We start from the raw sequence: 15,671 nt of genomic DNA, 5'->3' as shown, positions 1-15,671 counted from the left end.
ATTTCTATGCAAGTGGAAATGAGTGCGAATCCCCCTTTGTATCTTTCCTATTTGCCCACTTTGCTGTGCATGGTACACTTTCTGTGCAAGTAGAAGCGAGTGCGAATCCCGTGTCTTTCCCATCGACTCGCATTGTGCCTTGCGCTCCTCCTTTGCAACTGGAAATTGCTGCTAAACAGACCCCACTTATTATCTTCTGAAGTGCCCCCAATTGCAAAATCCAAATTGGAGCTCCTTCTCAGTGCAATCAACTTGAAAACAGGAGGAAAGGGGGCCACTGCGATGAAGGCCCTGCTCTTCGTATAGCTGGAATTGGACCTCTCCTTTTCCTGCACACCGTCCGCTCTTGACCAGCAGCGTTGGACCAGACGGGGGTCACCGGCCCTCCTCTCTGGCCCAAGATGGACGCCTCGGACTCGGACGTCCGGCTGTGCGGCTACCTGCGCAAGCAGAAGTCCCACCGGCGGCGGTTTTTCGTGTTGCGCTGCGCCAGCGACCGTGGCCCGGCGCGGCTGGAGTATTACGAGAGCGAGAAGAAGTTCCGCTCGCAGCCGCGACCCAAGAGGACCATCCCGCTCAGCAGCGCCCTCAACGTCAACAAGCGGGAGGACGCCCGCCACCGGCACCTGGTGGTCCTCTACGGCCGGGAAGGCACCTTCGGGGTGGCCGCTGAGAGCCCCGAGGAGCAGGAAACGTGGTACGCCGCCATGGTGGAGCTGCGCAACAAGGGTGAGTCCCAGGGCGCCACAGAGGACATCTAGACTACCCCAGGCGTATAGACCAGGCATGGGCCAACTTGGGTCCTCCCTCCAGGTGTTTTGGACTGCAACTCCCACAATTCCTAACAGCCGGTAGGCTGTTAGGAATTGTGGGAGTTGCAGTCCAAAACACCTGGAGGGAGGGCCCAAGTTGGACCATGCCTGCTAAGTCGTAGCATCCTTCTGAGCCTATTTCTGGAGACCTGGTGAGCCTCATGGTCCATCGGTAGAAGGTCTCAAGCCAAAATATCCAGAGTGACAGACCTCTGATGGACAGATTGCAAAGGCCGTGGTCTCCCCTTTGCAAGACCCCCAAAGAAACAAAATCCTGGCCCTACAAAGGAGGTTTCCTATGTTATTCGTATCTGAGCAGCCGTTCCCCGCTTTGCTATGCGCACACAGAGCAAGGAAAGATCAATACCCACCAGGGTTGGAAGGGGAAAGGGAATGTTTACCTGGCATCAATGCAGCCACGGCCCCGTTTGCCATGTTGCTCGGATTCCAAGTGGCAGAGGTTTGCATTCAGTGAGGGGCATTATTATTGTTATGTTTATTTATATCCCACTTTCTCTCTCTCTCTGTTTACAAACACACATTCATGTATATATATGGACGACAGTGGCCATAATTGGGTGACTGTCCAAAATGGGTGCTAATAGAGCACATGTATCTATTGTTATTGTTATTATTATTATTATTATGTTTATTTATGTCCAATTTTTTTCTCTTTCTATATATATATATATATATATATACACACACTTACACACACACATATATATGGACGACAGTGGCCATAATTGGGTGACCTGCCAAAATGGGTAGTAATAGAGCACATGTATCACTATTGTTGTTGTTGTTGTTATTATTATTATTATTATGTTTATTTATGTCCAATTTTTTTTCTCTCTATATATATATATACACACACTTACACACACACACACATATGGACGACAGTGGCCATAATTGGGTGACTGTCCAAAATGGGTGCTAATAGAGCACATGTATCTATTGTTGTTGTTATATTTATTTATAGCCAATTTTTTCTCTCTTTCTATTTATATATATATATATATATACACACACACACACTCTCACTCTTACACACACACACACACATATATGGACGACAGTGGCCATAATTGGGTGACTGTCCAAAATGAGTGCTAATAGAGCATATTTATCTGTTGTTGTTGTTATATTTATTTATAGCCAATTTTTTCTCTCTTTCTATATATATATATATATATATATATATATATATATACACATACATACATACACACACACACACACACACTCTCTCTCTCTCACTCTTACACACACACACACATATGGATGACAGTGGCCATAATTGGGTGACTGTCCAAAATGAGTGGTAATAGAGCACATGTATCTGTTGTTGTTGTTATATTTATTTATGTCCAATTGTTCTCTTTCTATACACACACACACATATATATATGGACGACAGTGGCCATAATTGGGTGACTATCCAAAATGGGTGCTAATAGCGCACATGCATCTGTTGTTGTTGTTATTATGTTTAGTTATATCCCATTTTTCTCTCTTTCTTTACACACACACACATATATATGGACGACAGTGGTCATAATTGGGTGACTGTCCAAAATGGGTCCTAATAGAGCACATTTAACTATTGTTGTTAATTATTATTATTATTATTTATGTCCAGTTTTTCTCTCTTTCTATATATATATACACATTTACACAAACACACATATATATGGACAACAGTGGCCATAGTTGAGTGACTGTCCAAAATGGGTGCTAATAGAGCACATGTATCTATTATTATGTTTATTATGTTTATGCCCAATTTTTCTCTCTCTATATATATACACACTTACACACACACACACACACGAACGACAGTGGCCATAATTGGGCGACTGTCCAAAATGGGTGCTAATAGAGCACATGTATCTATTGTTGTTATTATTATGTTTATTTATATCCATTTTTCTTCTTTTTGGAGTCATTTCTGGTGTATGTAAGGAGACCCCATGCAGACCCCCATCACTTTTCCAGACTTGGCCAGCTGCTAAGAAGCAATGTGCCCATAATTAAAGGAATCCCCCTCCCCATGTGCTAATTGAAGGGATCCCTTTCTTTCCCCTTTGGCCTGTAAATAAATGTCTCAGCCTCCCCATTAGCCCCGGTCGGTCAGCCAGCAGCTGTCCTGCCTTTGGCCAATGTCCAGGGAGAAGGAAGCCAGGGATTGCACAACTCCAAACTGGGAATAATAATAACAACAACAACAATAATAATTTTTACCCGCCTCTCTTGGAGACTTCATGGCAAAACATTTTTTTTTCTGATTAATAATGATGCTTTAATTATGTGGAGTCCTTTGGAGTGGTTTTTGCCTTTAAGGAGAGGCTGGATGGGCATCCGTCAGGAAGGTTTTGATTGTTTACCTGCATAAGGTCAGACTAAATGACCTTTGGGGGACCTTTCCAACTTTCATGGAATATATACCACTATGAAGTTCTTTGGAGTTTCATTGCTTGGAGTCGCTTAAGTACAACATCTGTTGGGAGGGTTTTGATTGTGTTTCCCTGCATAGTACAATAAGGTTAGACTAAATGGCCTCTGGGTGCCCCTTCCAAATTTAGTGGAATATAAGCCGTCTGGGAATCTGGAGTCTCCTCCTCTGGCGGTTAAGCACTGGCCAGATGGGCATCTGTTGGGAGGGTTTTGATTGTGTTTCCCTGCATGGCAGAATAAGGTCAGACTAGATGTCCTTTGGGTGCCCCTTCCAACTTTAGAGGAATATAAACAGCCTGGGAGTCAGGTGGAATCTCTTTCTCTGGCAGATGGGCATCTGTTGGGAGGGTTTTGATTGTGTTTCCCTACATGGCATAATAAGGTCTTGACTAGATGTCCTTTGGGTGCCCCTTCCAACTTTAGAGGAATATAAACAGCCTGGGAGTCTGGTGGAATCTCTTTCTCTGGCAGATGGGCATCTGTTGGGAGGGTTTTGATTGTGTTTCCCTGCATGGCAGAATAAGGTCAGACTAGATGTCCTTTGGGTGCCCCTTCCAACTTTAGAGGAATATAAACAGCCTGGGAGTCTGGTGGAATCTCTTTCTCTGGCAGATGGGCATGTGTTGGGAGGGTTTTGATTGTGTTTCCCTGCATGGTATAATAAGGTCAAGCTAGATGGCCTCTGGGTTCTCCTTCCAACTTCAGAGCAATATAAACAACCAGGGAGTCTGGTGAAGTTTCCTCCTCTGGCAGTTAAGCAGAGGCCAGATGGGCATCTGTTGAGAGGGTTTTGATTGTGTTTCCCTGCATGGTATAATAAGGTCAAGCTAGATGGCCTCTGGGTTCTCCTTCCAACTTCAGAGGAATATAAACAGCCTGGGAGTCTGGTGGAATCTCTTTCTCTGGCAGATGGGCATCTGTTGGGAGGGTTTTGATTGTGTTTCCCTGCCAGTTAAGCACTGGCCAGATGAGCATCTGTTGGGAGGGTTTTGATTGTGTTTCCCTGCATGGCAGAATAAGGTCTTGACTAGATGTCCTTTGGGGGCCCCTTCCAAATATAGAGGAATATAAACAGCCAGGGACTCTGGTGGAGTCTCCTCCTCTGGTGGTTAATCACCGGCCAGATGGGCATCTGTCGGGAGGGTTTTGATTGTGTTTCCCTACATGGCAGAATAAGGACAGACTAGATGTCCTTTGGGTGCCCCTTCCAACTTTAGAGGAATATAAACAGCCTGGGAGTCTGGTGGAATCTCTTTCTCTGGCAGATGGGCATCTGTTGGGAGGGTTTTGATTGTGTTTCCCTGCATGGTATAATAAGGTCAAGCTAGATGGCCTCTGGGTTCTCCTTCCAACTTCAGAGGAATATAAACAGCCTGGGAGTCTAGTGGAATCTCTTTCTCTGGCAGATGGGCATCTGTTGGGAGGGTTTTGATTGTGTTTCCCTGCCAGTTAAGCACTGGCCAGATGAGCATCTGTTGGGAGGGTTTTGATTGTGTTTCCCTGCATGGCAGAATAAGGTCAAGCTAGATGGCCTCTGGGTTCTCCTTCCAACTTCAGAGCAATATAAACAACCAGGGAGTCTGGTGAAGTTTCCTCCTCTGGCAGTTAAGCAGAGGCCAGATGGGCATCTGTTGAGAGGGTTTTGATTGTGTTTCCCTGCATGGTATAATAAGGTCAAGCTAGATGGCCTCTGGGTTCTCCTTCCAACTTCAGAGGAATATAAACAGCCTGGGAGTCTGGTGGAATCTCTTTCTCTGGCAGATGGGCATCTGTTGGGAGGGTTTTGATTGTGTTTCCCTGCCAGTTAAGCACTGGCCAGATGAGCATCTGTTGGGAGGGTTTTGATTGTGTTTCCCTGCATGGCGAAATAAGGTCTTGACTAGATGTCCTTTGGGGGCCCCTTCCAAATATAGAGGAATATAAACAGCCAGGGACTCTGGTGGAGTCTCCTCCTCTGGTGGTTAATCACCGGCCAGATGGGCATCTGTCGGGAGGGTTTTGATTGTGTTTCCCTACATGGCAGAATAAGGACAGACTAGATGGTCTCTGGGTTCTCCTTCCAACTTTAGAGGAATACAAACAGCCTGGAAGTCTGGTGGAGTCTCCTCCTCTGGCAGTAAAGCACAGGCCAGATGGGCATCTGTTGGGAGGGTTTTGATTGTGCCAAATAGGCATCTGTTGGGAGGGTTTTGATTGTGTTTCCCTGCATGGCAGAATAAGGTCAGACTAGATGTCTTTTGGGGACCCTTCCAACTTTAGAGGAATATAAACAGCCTGGGAGTCAGGCGGAATCTCTTTCTCTGGCAGATGGGCATCTGTTGGGAGGGTTTTGATTGTGTTTCCCTACATGGCATAATAAGGTCTTGACTAGATGTCCTTTGGGTGCCCCTTCCAACTTTAGAGGAATATAAACAGCCTGGGAGTCTGGTGGAATCTCTTTCTCTGGCAGATGGGCATCTGTTGGGAGGGTTTTGATTGTGTTTCCCTGCCAGTTAAGCACTGGCCAGATGAGCATCTGTTGGGAGGGTTTTGATTGTGTTTCCCTGCATGGCAGAATAAGGTCAGACTAGATGGCCTCTGGGTGCCCCTTCCAAATTCAGAGGAATATAAACAACCTGGGAGTCTGGAGTCTCCTCCTCTGGTGGTTAAGCACCAGCCAGATGGGCATCTGTTGGGAGGGTTTTGATTGTGCTTCCCTACATGGCAGAATAAGGTCAAGCTAGATGGTCTCTGGGTTCTCCTTCCAACTTTAGAGGAATATAAACAGCCTGGAAGTCTGGTGGAGTCTCCTTCTTTGGCAGTTAAGCACCAGCCAGATGGGTATCTGTTGGGAGGGTTTTGATTGTGCCAAATAGGCATCTGTTGGGAGGGTATCCCTGCATGGTAGAATAAGGTCAGATTAGATGGCCTTTGGGTGGCCCTTCCAACTTTAGAGGAATATAAACAGCCTGGGAGTCTGGTGGAATCTCTTTCTCTGGCAGAAGGGCATCTGTTGGGAGGGTTTTGATTGTGTTTCCCTGCATGGCAGAATAAGGTCAGACTAGATGGCCTTTGGGTGGCCCTTCCAACTTTAGAGGAATATAAACAGCCTGGGAGTCTGGTGGAATCTCTTTCTCTGGCAGATGGGCATCTGTTGGGAGGGTTTTGATTGTGTTTCCCTGCATGGTAGAATAAGGTCAGACTAGATGGCCTCTGGGTTCTCCTTCCAACTTCAGAGGAATATAAACAGCCTGGGAGTCTGGTGGAATCTCTTTCTCTGGCAGATGGGCATCTGTTGGGAGGGTTTTTATTGTGTTTCCCTGCCAGTTAAGCACTGGCCAGATGAGCATCTGTTGGGAGGGTTTTGATTGTGTTTCCCTGCATGGCAGAATAAGGTCAGACTAGATGGCCTCTGGGTGCCCCTTCCAAATTTAGAAGAATATAAACAGCCTGGGAGTCTGGTAGCGTCTCCTCTGGTGGTTAAGCACAGGCCAGATGGGCATCTGTTGGGAGGGTTTTGATTGTGTTTCCCTGCATGGCAGAATAAGGTCAGACTAGATGTCCTTTGGGTGCCCCTTCCAAATTTAGAAGAATATAAACAGCCGGGGAGTCTGATGGTCTCGTTCTTTGGCGGTTTCTAAGCAGAGTCTGGATGGGCCTCTGCTTAGAGGGGTCAGACTAGATGGCCTTTGGGGTGTCACAGCCTCTGTCTGGTGGTGACTGGCCAGACTCTCTCTCTTCTCTCTCTCTCTGAGGCCAAAGGTTATTTGGGGACCTTTGCGCCACCGGAGAGCCCCGTGCCTTGCAGTGGGACGCATGCCACACTGTGCCGCCCCACCCCTTTGGAGGCCCCATGAGTGGCGCATGAGGCCGAACTTTGCACCAGAGGCGCATTGGGAAGAAGCATTGGAAAGAGAGATCCTCCGCCACGGCCTTCTTGGGGCCCCTTTGGCACATGCCGTGCTTGTGGCGGTGCCACACGTGGGCCCGATAACCCTTGGCTCTCTGGCTTTCTCTCCTTCTCTCTCTTTCGTGGCTGGCCATTCATGACACATGCATTTGGGTCTCTGTGTGCACAGCTGGTATGTGGCGGTGGTGGCGGAGGCGGCGCATGGGACGCGCTGTCCTTGCGTGGCTCCTATTCCTGGCCGGCCTTGGAAACGGGCCATTGCGACCTCTGGGATCCCTCCGGTTGCCATAAGGAAACAGCCTAGTAGGGGTTCCCATGTGCATGATGGAAGGGGTACCCCAAAGGCCATCTAGCCTGACCTTATTTTGCCACACAATCAAAACCCTCCCAAGAGATGCCCATCTGGCCTCTGCTCAAAGGACACCAGGCAAGGAGACTGCAAAGGACTCCACAGTAGTCTGTATTCCACTACAGTTGGGGCATCTAGAGGCCATCTAGCCTGACCTCATTCTACCATGCAGGAAACACAATCAAAACTCTCCCAATAGATGACCATCTGGCCTCTGCTTAAAGGACACCAGGCAAAACCCTCCCGACAGATGCCCATCTGGCCTCTGATTAACGGGTCCCAGGCAAGAAGACTCCAAAGGACTCTACAGTAGTCTCTATTCCTCTAAAGTTGGAAGGGGCACCCAAAGGCTATCTAGTCTGATCTCATTCTACCATGCAGGGAAACACAATCTAAACCTTCCCATCTGGCCTCTGCTCAAAGGACACCAGGCAAGGAGACTGCAAAGGACTCCACAGTAGTCTGTATTCCACTAAAGTTGGAAGGGGTACCCAAAGGCTATCTAGTCTGATCTCATTCTACCATGCAGGGAAACACAATCTAAACCCTCCCAACAGATGCCCATCTGGCCTCTGCTTAACGGGTCCAGGCAAGAAGACTCCAAAGGACTCCACAGTAGTCTATATTCCACTAAAGTTGGAAGGGGTACCCAAAGGCTATCTAGTCTGATCTCATTCTACCATGGAGGGAAACACAATCTAAACCCTCCCAACAGATGCCCATCTGGCCTCTGCTTAACGGGTCCCAGGCAAGGAGACTGCAAAGGACTCCACAGTAGTCTGTATTCCACTAAAGTTGGAAGGGGTACCCAAAGGCTATCTAGTCTGATCTCATTCTACCATGCAGGGAAACACAATCTAAACCCTCCCAACAGATGCCCATCTGGCCTCTGCTTAACGGGTCCAGGCAAGAAGACTCCAAAGGACTCCACAGTAGTCTATATTCCACTAAAGTTGGAAGGGGCACCCAAAGGTTATCTAGTCTGATCTCATTCTACCATGCAGGGAAACACAATCTAAACCTTCCCAACAGATGCCCATCTGGCCTCTGCTTAAAGGACACCAGGCAAGGAGACTGCAAAGGACTCCACAGTAGTCTGTATTCCACTAAAGTTGGAAAGGGCACCCAAAGGCTATCTAGTCTGATCTCATTCTACCATGCAGGGAAACACAATCAAAACCCTCCCAACAGATGCCCATCTGGCCTCTGCTTAACGGGTCCCAGGCAAGAAGACTCCAAAGGACTCCACAGTAATCTATATTCCACTAAAGTTGGAAGGGGCACCCAAAGGCTATCTAGTCTGATCTCATTCTACCAGGCAGGGAAACACAATCAAAACCCTCCCAACAGATGCCCATCTGGCCTCTGCTTAACAGTTCCCAGGCAAGGAGACTGCAAAGGACTCCACAGTAGTCTATATTCCACTAAAGTTGGAAGGGGTACCCAAAGGCTATCTAGTCTGATCTCATTCTACCATGGAGGGAAACACAATCTAAACCCTCCCAACAGATGCCCATCTGGCCTCTGCTTAACGGGTCCCAGGCAAGAAGACTCCAAAGGACTCCACAGTAGTCTATATTCCACTAAAGTTGGAAGGGGCACCCAAAGGTTATCTAGTCTGATCTCATTCTACCATGCAGGGAAACACAATCTAAACCCTCCCAACAGATGCCCATCTGGCCTCTGCTTAACGGGTCCCAGGCAAGAAGACTCCAAAGGACTCCACAGTAGTCTATATTCCACTAAAGTTGGAAGGGGCACCCAAAGGCTATCTAGTCTGATCTCATTCTACCAGGCAGGGAAACACAATCAAAACCCTCCCAACAGATGCCCATCTGGCCTCTGCTTAACAGTTCCCAGGCAAGGAGACTCCAAAGGACTCCACAGTAGTCTATATTCCACTAAAGTTGGAAGGGGTACCCAAAGGCTATCTAGTCTGATCTCATTCTACCAGGCAGGGAAACACAATCAAAACCCTCCCAAGAGATGCCCATCTGGCCTTTGCTTAAAGGACACCAGGCAAGAAGACTCCAAAGGACTCCACAGTAGTCTGTATTCCACTAAAGTTGGAAGGGGTACCCAAAGGCTATCTAGTCTGATCTCATTCTACCATGCAGGGAAACACAATCAAAACCCTCCCAACAGATGCCCATCTGGCCTCTGCTTAACGGGTCCCAGGCAAGGAGACTCCAAAGGACTCCACAGTAGTCTATATTCCACTAAAGTTGGAAGGGGCACCCAAAGGTTATCTAGTCTGATCTCATTCTACCATGCAGGGAAACACAATCTAAACCTTCCCAACAGATGCCCATCTGGCCTCTGCTTAAAGGACACAAGGCAAGAAGACTCCAAAGGACTCCACAGTAGTCTATATTCCACTAAAGTTGGAAGGGGCACCCAAAAGCTATCTAGTCTGATCTCATTCTACCATGCAGGGAAACACAATCTAAACCCTCCCAACAGATGCCCATCTGGCCTCTGCTTAACAGTTCCTAGGCAAGAAGACTCCAAAGGACTCCACAGTAGTCTATATTCCACTAAAGTTGGAAGGGGGCACCTAGAGGCCATCTAGTCTGACCCCATCCTACCATGCAGGAAAGCACAATCAAAACCCTCCTAACAGATGCCCATCTGGCCTCTGCTTAACAGGTCCCAGGCAAGAAGACTCCAAAGGACTCCACAGTAGTCTATATTCCACTAAAGTTGGAAGGGGGCACCTAGAGGCCATCTAGTCTGACCTTATTACACCATACAGGAAAACACAATCAAAACTCTCCCAACAGATGCCCATCTGGCCTCTGTTTAAAGGACACCAGGCAAGAAGACTCCAAAGGACTCCACAATAGTCTGTATTCCACTAAAGTTGGAAGGGGCACCCAAAGGCTATCTAGTCTGATCTCATTCTATCATGCAGGGAAACACAATCTAAACCCTCCCAATAGATGACCATCCGGCCTCTGTTTAAAGGACACCGGGCAAAACCCTCCCAACAGATGCTCATCTGGCCTCTGCTTAACAGGTCCCAGGCAAGGAGACTCCAAAGGACTCCACAGTAGTCTATATTCCACTAAAGTTGGAAGGGGTACCCAAAGGCTATCTAGTCTGATCTCATTCTACCATGCAGGGAAACACAATCTAAACCCTCCCAACAGATGCCCATCTGGCCTCTGCTTAACAGTTCCCAGGCAAGAAGACTCCAAAGGACTCCACAGTAGTCTATATTCCACTAAAGTTGGAAGGGGCACCCAAAGGTTATCTAGTCTGATCTCATTCTACCATGCAGGGAAACACAATCTAAACCCTCCCAATAGATGACCATCCGGCCTCTGTTTAAAGGACACCGGGCAAAACCCTCCCGACAGATGCCCATCTGGCCTCTGCTTAATGGATCCCAGGCAAAAACGACTCCAAAGGACTCCACAGTAGTCCATATTCCACTAAAGTTGGAAGGGGCACCCAAAGGCCATCTAGTCTGACCTTGTTCTGCCATGCAGGAAAACACAATCAAAACTCTCCTGACAGATGACCATCTGGCCTTTGCTTAATGGATCCCAGGCAAGGAGACTCCAAAAAACTGCACAGTAGTCTATATTCCAATAAAGTTGGAAGGGGCTCCTTAGGCCATCTAGTCTGACCTTATTCTGCCATAAATAAATACCTAATTCAAACTGTCCCAAAAGATCGTCATCCAGCCTCTGCTTAAAGGGCTTCAGGAGAAGGAGACTCTTCTAGACTTCCAGGCAGTCTATATTGTACTCATGTTAGAAGGGACCCTTAAAGGCCATCTAGTCTGGCTTTATTCTGCCATGCAGGGAAACACAATCAAAACCCTCCCAATAGATGCCCATTTGGCCTCTGCTTAAAGGGCTCCAGGAGAAGGAGACTCCAAAGGACATCCATATTGGAAGGGGCATCTAGAGGCCATCTGGTCTGACCTTATCCTGCAATGCAGGAAAATAAATAATAATAATAATAATCATCATCATCATCTTTATTTATACCCCGCCACCATCTCCCCAACGGAGACTCGGAGCGACTTTCATGGGGCCAAGCCCGGACAACATATTGCAGCAAAAATAAAACCAAAACATAAACAATACAATCAAAACCCTCCCAACAGATGCCTGTCCTGCCCCTGCTTAAAAGGCACCAGGCAAGGAGACTCCAAAGGATTCCCAAGTAGTTCTTATTCCTGTAATGTTTGAAGGAGTTACCCAAAGGCAATCTAGTCTGACCTTACACTGTCATGCATGAAAACACAATCAGAACCCTCCCAACAGGTGCCCATCCTTCCTCTGCTTAAAGAGCTCAAGAGAGAAAGTAAATAATATAATAATTTTGCAGGAAAAGTCAGAAACAATGTCAAGGGAGAAAAGCTGGCTCCAGAAGGGCTCAGTGTGTTCCCCTCTGATCTGAATAAAGTCATCATCATTACAGCTATAATACATTTTATAGCTGTCATCATCATCATCATCCTCTATTGCCTGCTTTCTTTCCCAAGCAATATAGTTAAAGACATAAAAAAGGACACAAGTCCTGCAATTCTGTCTTCCTTGTGGCAAATCGGGCAGACTAGATGACCTTTGGGGTCCCCTTCCAATAGGACTGGCTCTCCTTCTCTGGAGGCCTTCAAACAAAGCTTGGACCTCCTTCTGCAATGAAGGAACATCTAATCCAAGCCCCTCTTTTGAGAAGGCTTTAATTAATTTCACACGAAAATGGGGAGAGGTCAGACTAGATGACCTTTGGGGTCCCGTTCCAACTCTTACTAAATTATAGGCTTGCTTTCTCCGGAGACCTTCTCAACACAGGCTGGATGGGCGTCTTTCAAGGGTGTTTTAGCTGTGCATTTCTATGTGGCCAAACAGGGTCAGACTAGATGGCCTTTGGGGGTCCCCTTCCAACTCCCGATAGGATACCTGCTGGCATTTTGTGGCTTTATTATCTGGCTTACACAATCAAACCCCTCCTAACAGATGCCCATCCAGCCTCTGCTTTAAGGGCTTCTGATGAGGAGAGTACGTCTTGTTTACACAATCAAAACATTGCTAACAGATGCCCATCTAGCCTCTGTCTTAAGGGCTTCAGGTGTGGAGAGTATGTCTTGTTTACACACTCAAAACGTTCCTAACAGATGCCCATCTAGCCTCTGCTTAAAGGGCTTCAGGTGAGGAGAGTACGTCTTGTTTACACAATCAAAACCCTCCTAACAGATGCCCATCCAGCCTCTGCTTTAAGGGCTTCTGGTGAGGAGAGTACGTCTTGTTTACACAATCAAAACCCTCTTAACAGATGCCCATCTAGCCTCTGCTTAAAGGGCTTCAGGTGAGGAGAGTACGTCTTGTTTACACAATCAAAACCCTCCTAACAGATGCCCATCCAGACTCTGCTTCAAGGGCTTCAGGTGAAGAGAGTACTTCTTGTTTACACAATCAAAACCCTCCTAACAGATGCCCATCTAGCCTCTGCTTAAAGGGCTTCAGGTGAGGAGAGTACGCCTTGTTTGCACAATCAAAACCCTCCTAACAGATGCCCATCCAGCCTCTGCTTAAAGGGCTTCTGGTGAGGAGATTATGTCTTGTTTACACAATCAAAACCTTCCTAACAGATGCCCATCCAGCCTGTGCTTCAAGGGATCAAGGTGAGGAGACTACTAAAATTGGAAGGGGCACCCAAAGGCCATCTAGTCTGACCTTATTCTGCAATGAAGGAATATCTAATCCAAGCCTTTCTTTCATTGATTGCACACGGAAATGGGGAGAGGTCAGACTAGATGACCTTTGGGGTCCCGTTCCAACTCTTACTGGATTATGGGCTTTCTTTCTCTGGAGACCTCCTAAACCGAGGCTGGATGGGAATCTTTTGGGGGTGCTTTAGCTGTGACCAAACAGGGTCAGACTAGATGGCCTTTGGGGTTCCCCTTCCAACTCCCAACAGGACACCTGCTGACATTTTTGGCATTTCGTGGCTTTATTATGCGGGTTACGCAAGTGCTGCTTTCCCATAGACGGAGATTTGATCCCTATCTGCAGCCTGGACATCTGCTTGGGGCTCTTTGCAAACCAGTTGGAGAGGCAGGCGGTTGCCCCGGAAACTCGTTAGCGGATTAATTGAAAAGCAAAGGTTTATTGGAAATGTTTAAGCTAAAGAGTTCCTGGAAGGAAAAGGATGTAAACATGATCAAGAGAGAAACAAAACAAGGGGAGGAAGGGGACTCTTGTCTGTATTGCAACTCCCATCATCCACATTAGAACCCTTAGACCAGGACTGGGCAAACTTTGGCCCTCCCGGTGTCTTGGACTTCAACTCCCACCATTCCTAACAGCCAGTAGGCTGTTAGGAATGGTGGGAGTTGAAGTCCAAGACACCGGGAGGGCCAAAGTTTGCCCAGGCCATATTCCATCATGGTCAAACTAGATGGCCTTTAGGGGTCCCTTTAAACAGAGGCCAGATGGGCATCTATTGGGAGGGTTTTGATTGTGTTTTTCTGCAGGGCAGACTAGATGCCCTTTGGGGTGCCCCTTCCAACTTTAATGGAATGTGGGTGTCCTTTGGGGTCTCCTTGCCTGGAGCCCTTTAAGCAGAGACTGGGTGGGCATCTGTTGGGAGGGCTTGGGTTGTGTCTTCCTGCCTGGCAGGAAAGGGCCAGACTAGATGGCCTTTGGGTGCCCCTTCCAGCTTGAGTGGCATATGCAGCAGCGTGGCAGGCTAGGGGAGTCGGCGTCTCTTTACAAATGCCTCTCCTAAGGTTTCAATTAACCTTAACCAGCCTCCCTCCCTCCCTCCCTTCCTTCCTTCCTTCCTTCCTTCCTTCCTTCGTTATGGTTGTGGTTGTTATTTATGGTTGTTGTTGTTGTTGTTGTTATTATATCTCTCTTTAAGGAGACTCAAATCCGCTACCAGCACTAAACTGTAATGATTTTAACTATGAAAATACACAAAATACCGCACCTGCTTTTCACCTAATTTAAGGGCCTGAGGTTCAATTACAGGCAGGTAGTGCACACCTGTTGGGGGCTTGGCTCCTCCCCCTTTACCTTTAGCTCCACCCCTTCACCTTTAGCTCCACCCCTTCCTGGGACTTGGGCTGAGCTGAGTTCACCCTTTGTTGGTTTTGGTATTGCATTGGTTTTACTGTCGGCCGCTTCGAGTTCCTTTGTTGAGATTGGGATTCAATCATAGCAAGGTATAGTTGATGATGATAATGATGATGCACACCTGTTGGAGGTTTTGGCCCCTCCCCTTTGGCTTTTGGCTCCTCCCACCCTTGGGACTTGGGCTGCATTGGTTTTACTTTGAGTTGCTTTGAGTCTTGTGCCCAAGACAAAAAAACAGGGTAGTAGTAGTAATAATAATAATAATATAATGCACACCTGTTGTGGGTCTTGGCTCCTCCCCTTTTGCCCTTGGCTCCTCCCACCTTTGTGATGCAAGCCCCTCTAACCAGATCACTAGGACTTTGAGAATGTCCATCTGGTTGCTCTTCCTTGCATGGCTTCCGACCTTTCCCACATTATTATTATTATTGATGATGGTGCACACCTGTTGGGGGTGGTGGCTCCTCCCCTTTTGCCTTTGACTCCTCCCACCCTTGTAATGTGAGCCCTTCTAACCAGATCACCAGGACTTTAGGAGTGTCCAACCAGTTATCCTTCCTTGCACAGTTCCCTACTTTCCTGCAGAATTATAATAATAATTATTAATATTAGTGATGATGATGCACACCTGTTGGGGGTTGTGGCTTCTCTCACCTGTGCAACGTGAACCCCTCTAACCACTTCACCAGAGCTTTGTGATTCTCAATCCAGTTGTCCTTCCTTGCATGGCTTCTGACCTTTCCTGCAGAAATATTACTATTATTATTATTATTGATTATGATGTTGCACACCTGTGGGAGGTTGTGGCTCCTCCCCTTTTGCCTTTGGTTCACCCACCTGTGCCATGTGATCCCTTCAAATTAGTTCACCAGCACTTTGAGACTGTCGATCTGGTTGCCCTTCTTTGCATGGTTTCTGACCTTTCTTACATTGTTGTTGTTGTTGTTGTTATTACTGATTATGATGCACACCTGTCGGGAGTCTTGGCTCCTCCCCTTTTGCCCTTGGCTCCTCCCACCCTTGCAATGCAAGCTCCTCTAACCAGATCACCTGGAATTTGTGAC

At 47.3% G+C, this 15,671-nt stretch overlaps 1 protein-coding gene across 1 annotated transcript in view; it reads left to right on the top strand.

The window, feature by feature from the left end:
• Nucleotides 1–394: 394 nt before the first annotated feature.
• Nucleotides 395–15,671, top strand: part of LOC132777483 (insulin receptor substrate 1-like) — a 32,424-nt gene continuing 17,147 nt past the window's right edge. Inside the window, exon 1 of the mRNA XM_067469651.1 lies at nucleotides 395–729. Coding sequence (XP_067325752.1) covers nucleotides 402–729 — 328 coding nt within the window. The 5' untranslated portion in view covers nucleotides 395–401. The remainder of the gene's footprint in view (nucleotides 730–15,671) is intronic.

Source organism: Anolis sagrei, chromosome 6 (assembly GCF_037176765.1).
Source record: "Anolis sagrei isolate rAnoSag1 chromosome 6, rAnoSag1.mat, whole genome shotgun sequence".
Classification (NCBI taxonomy): domain Eukaryota; kingdom Metazoa; phylum Chordata; class Lepidosauria; order Squamata; family Dactyloidae; genus Anolis; species Anolis sagrei.
This window is presented reverse-complemented; position numbering and strand designations above follow the sequence as displayed.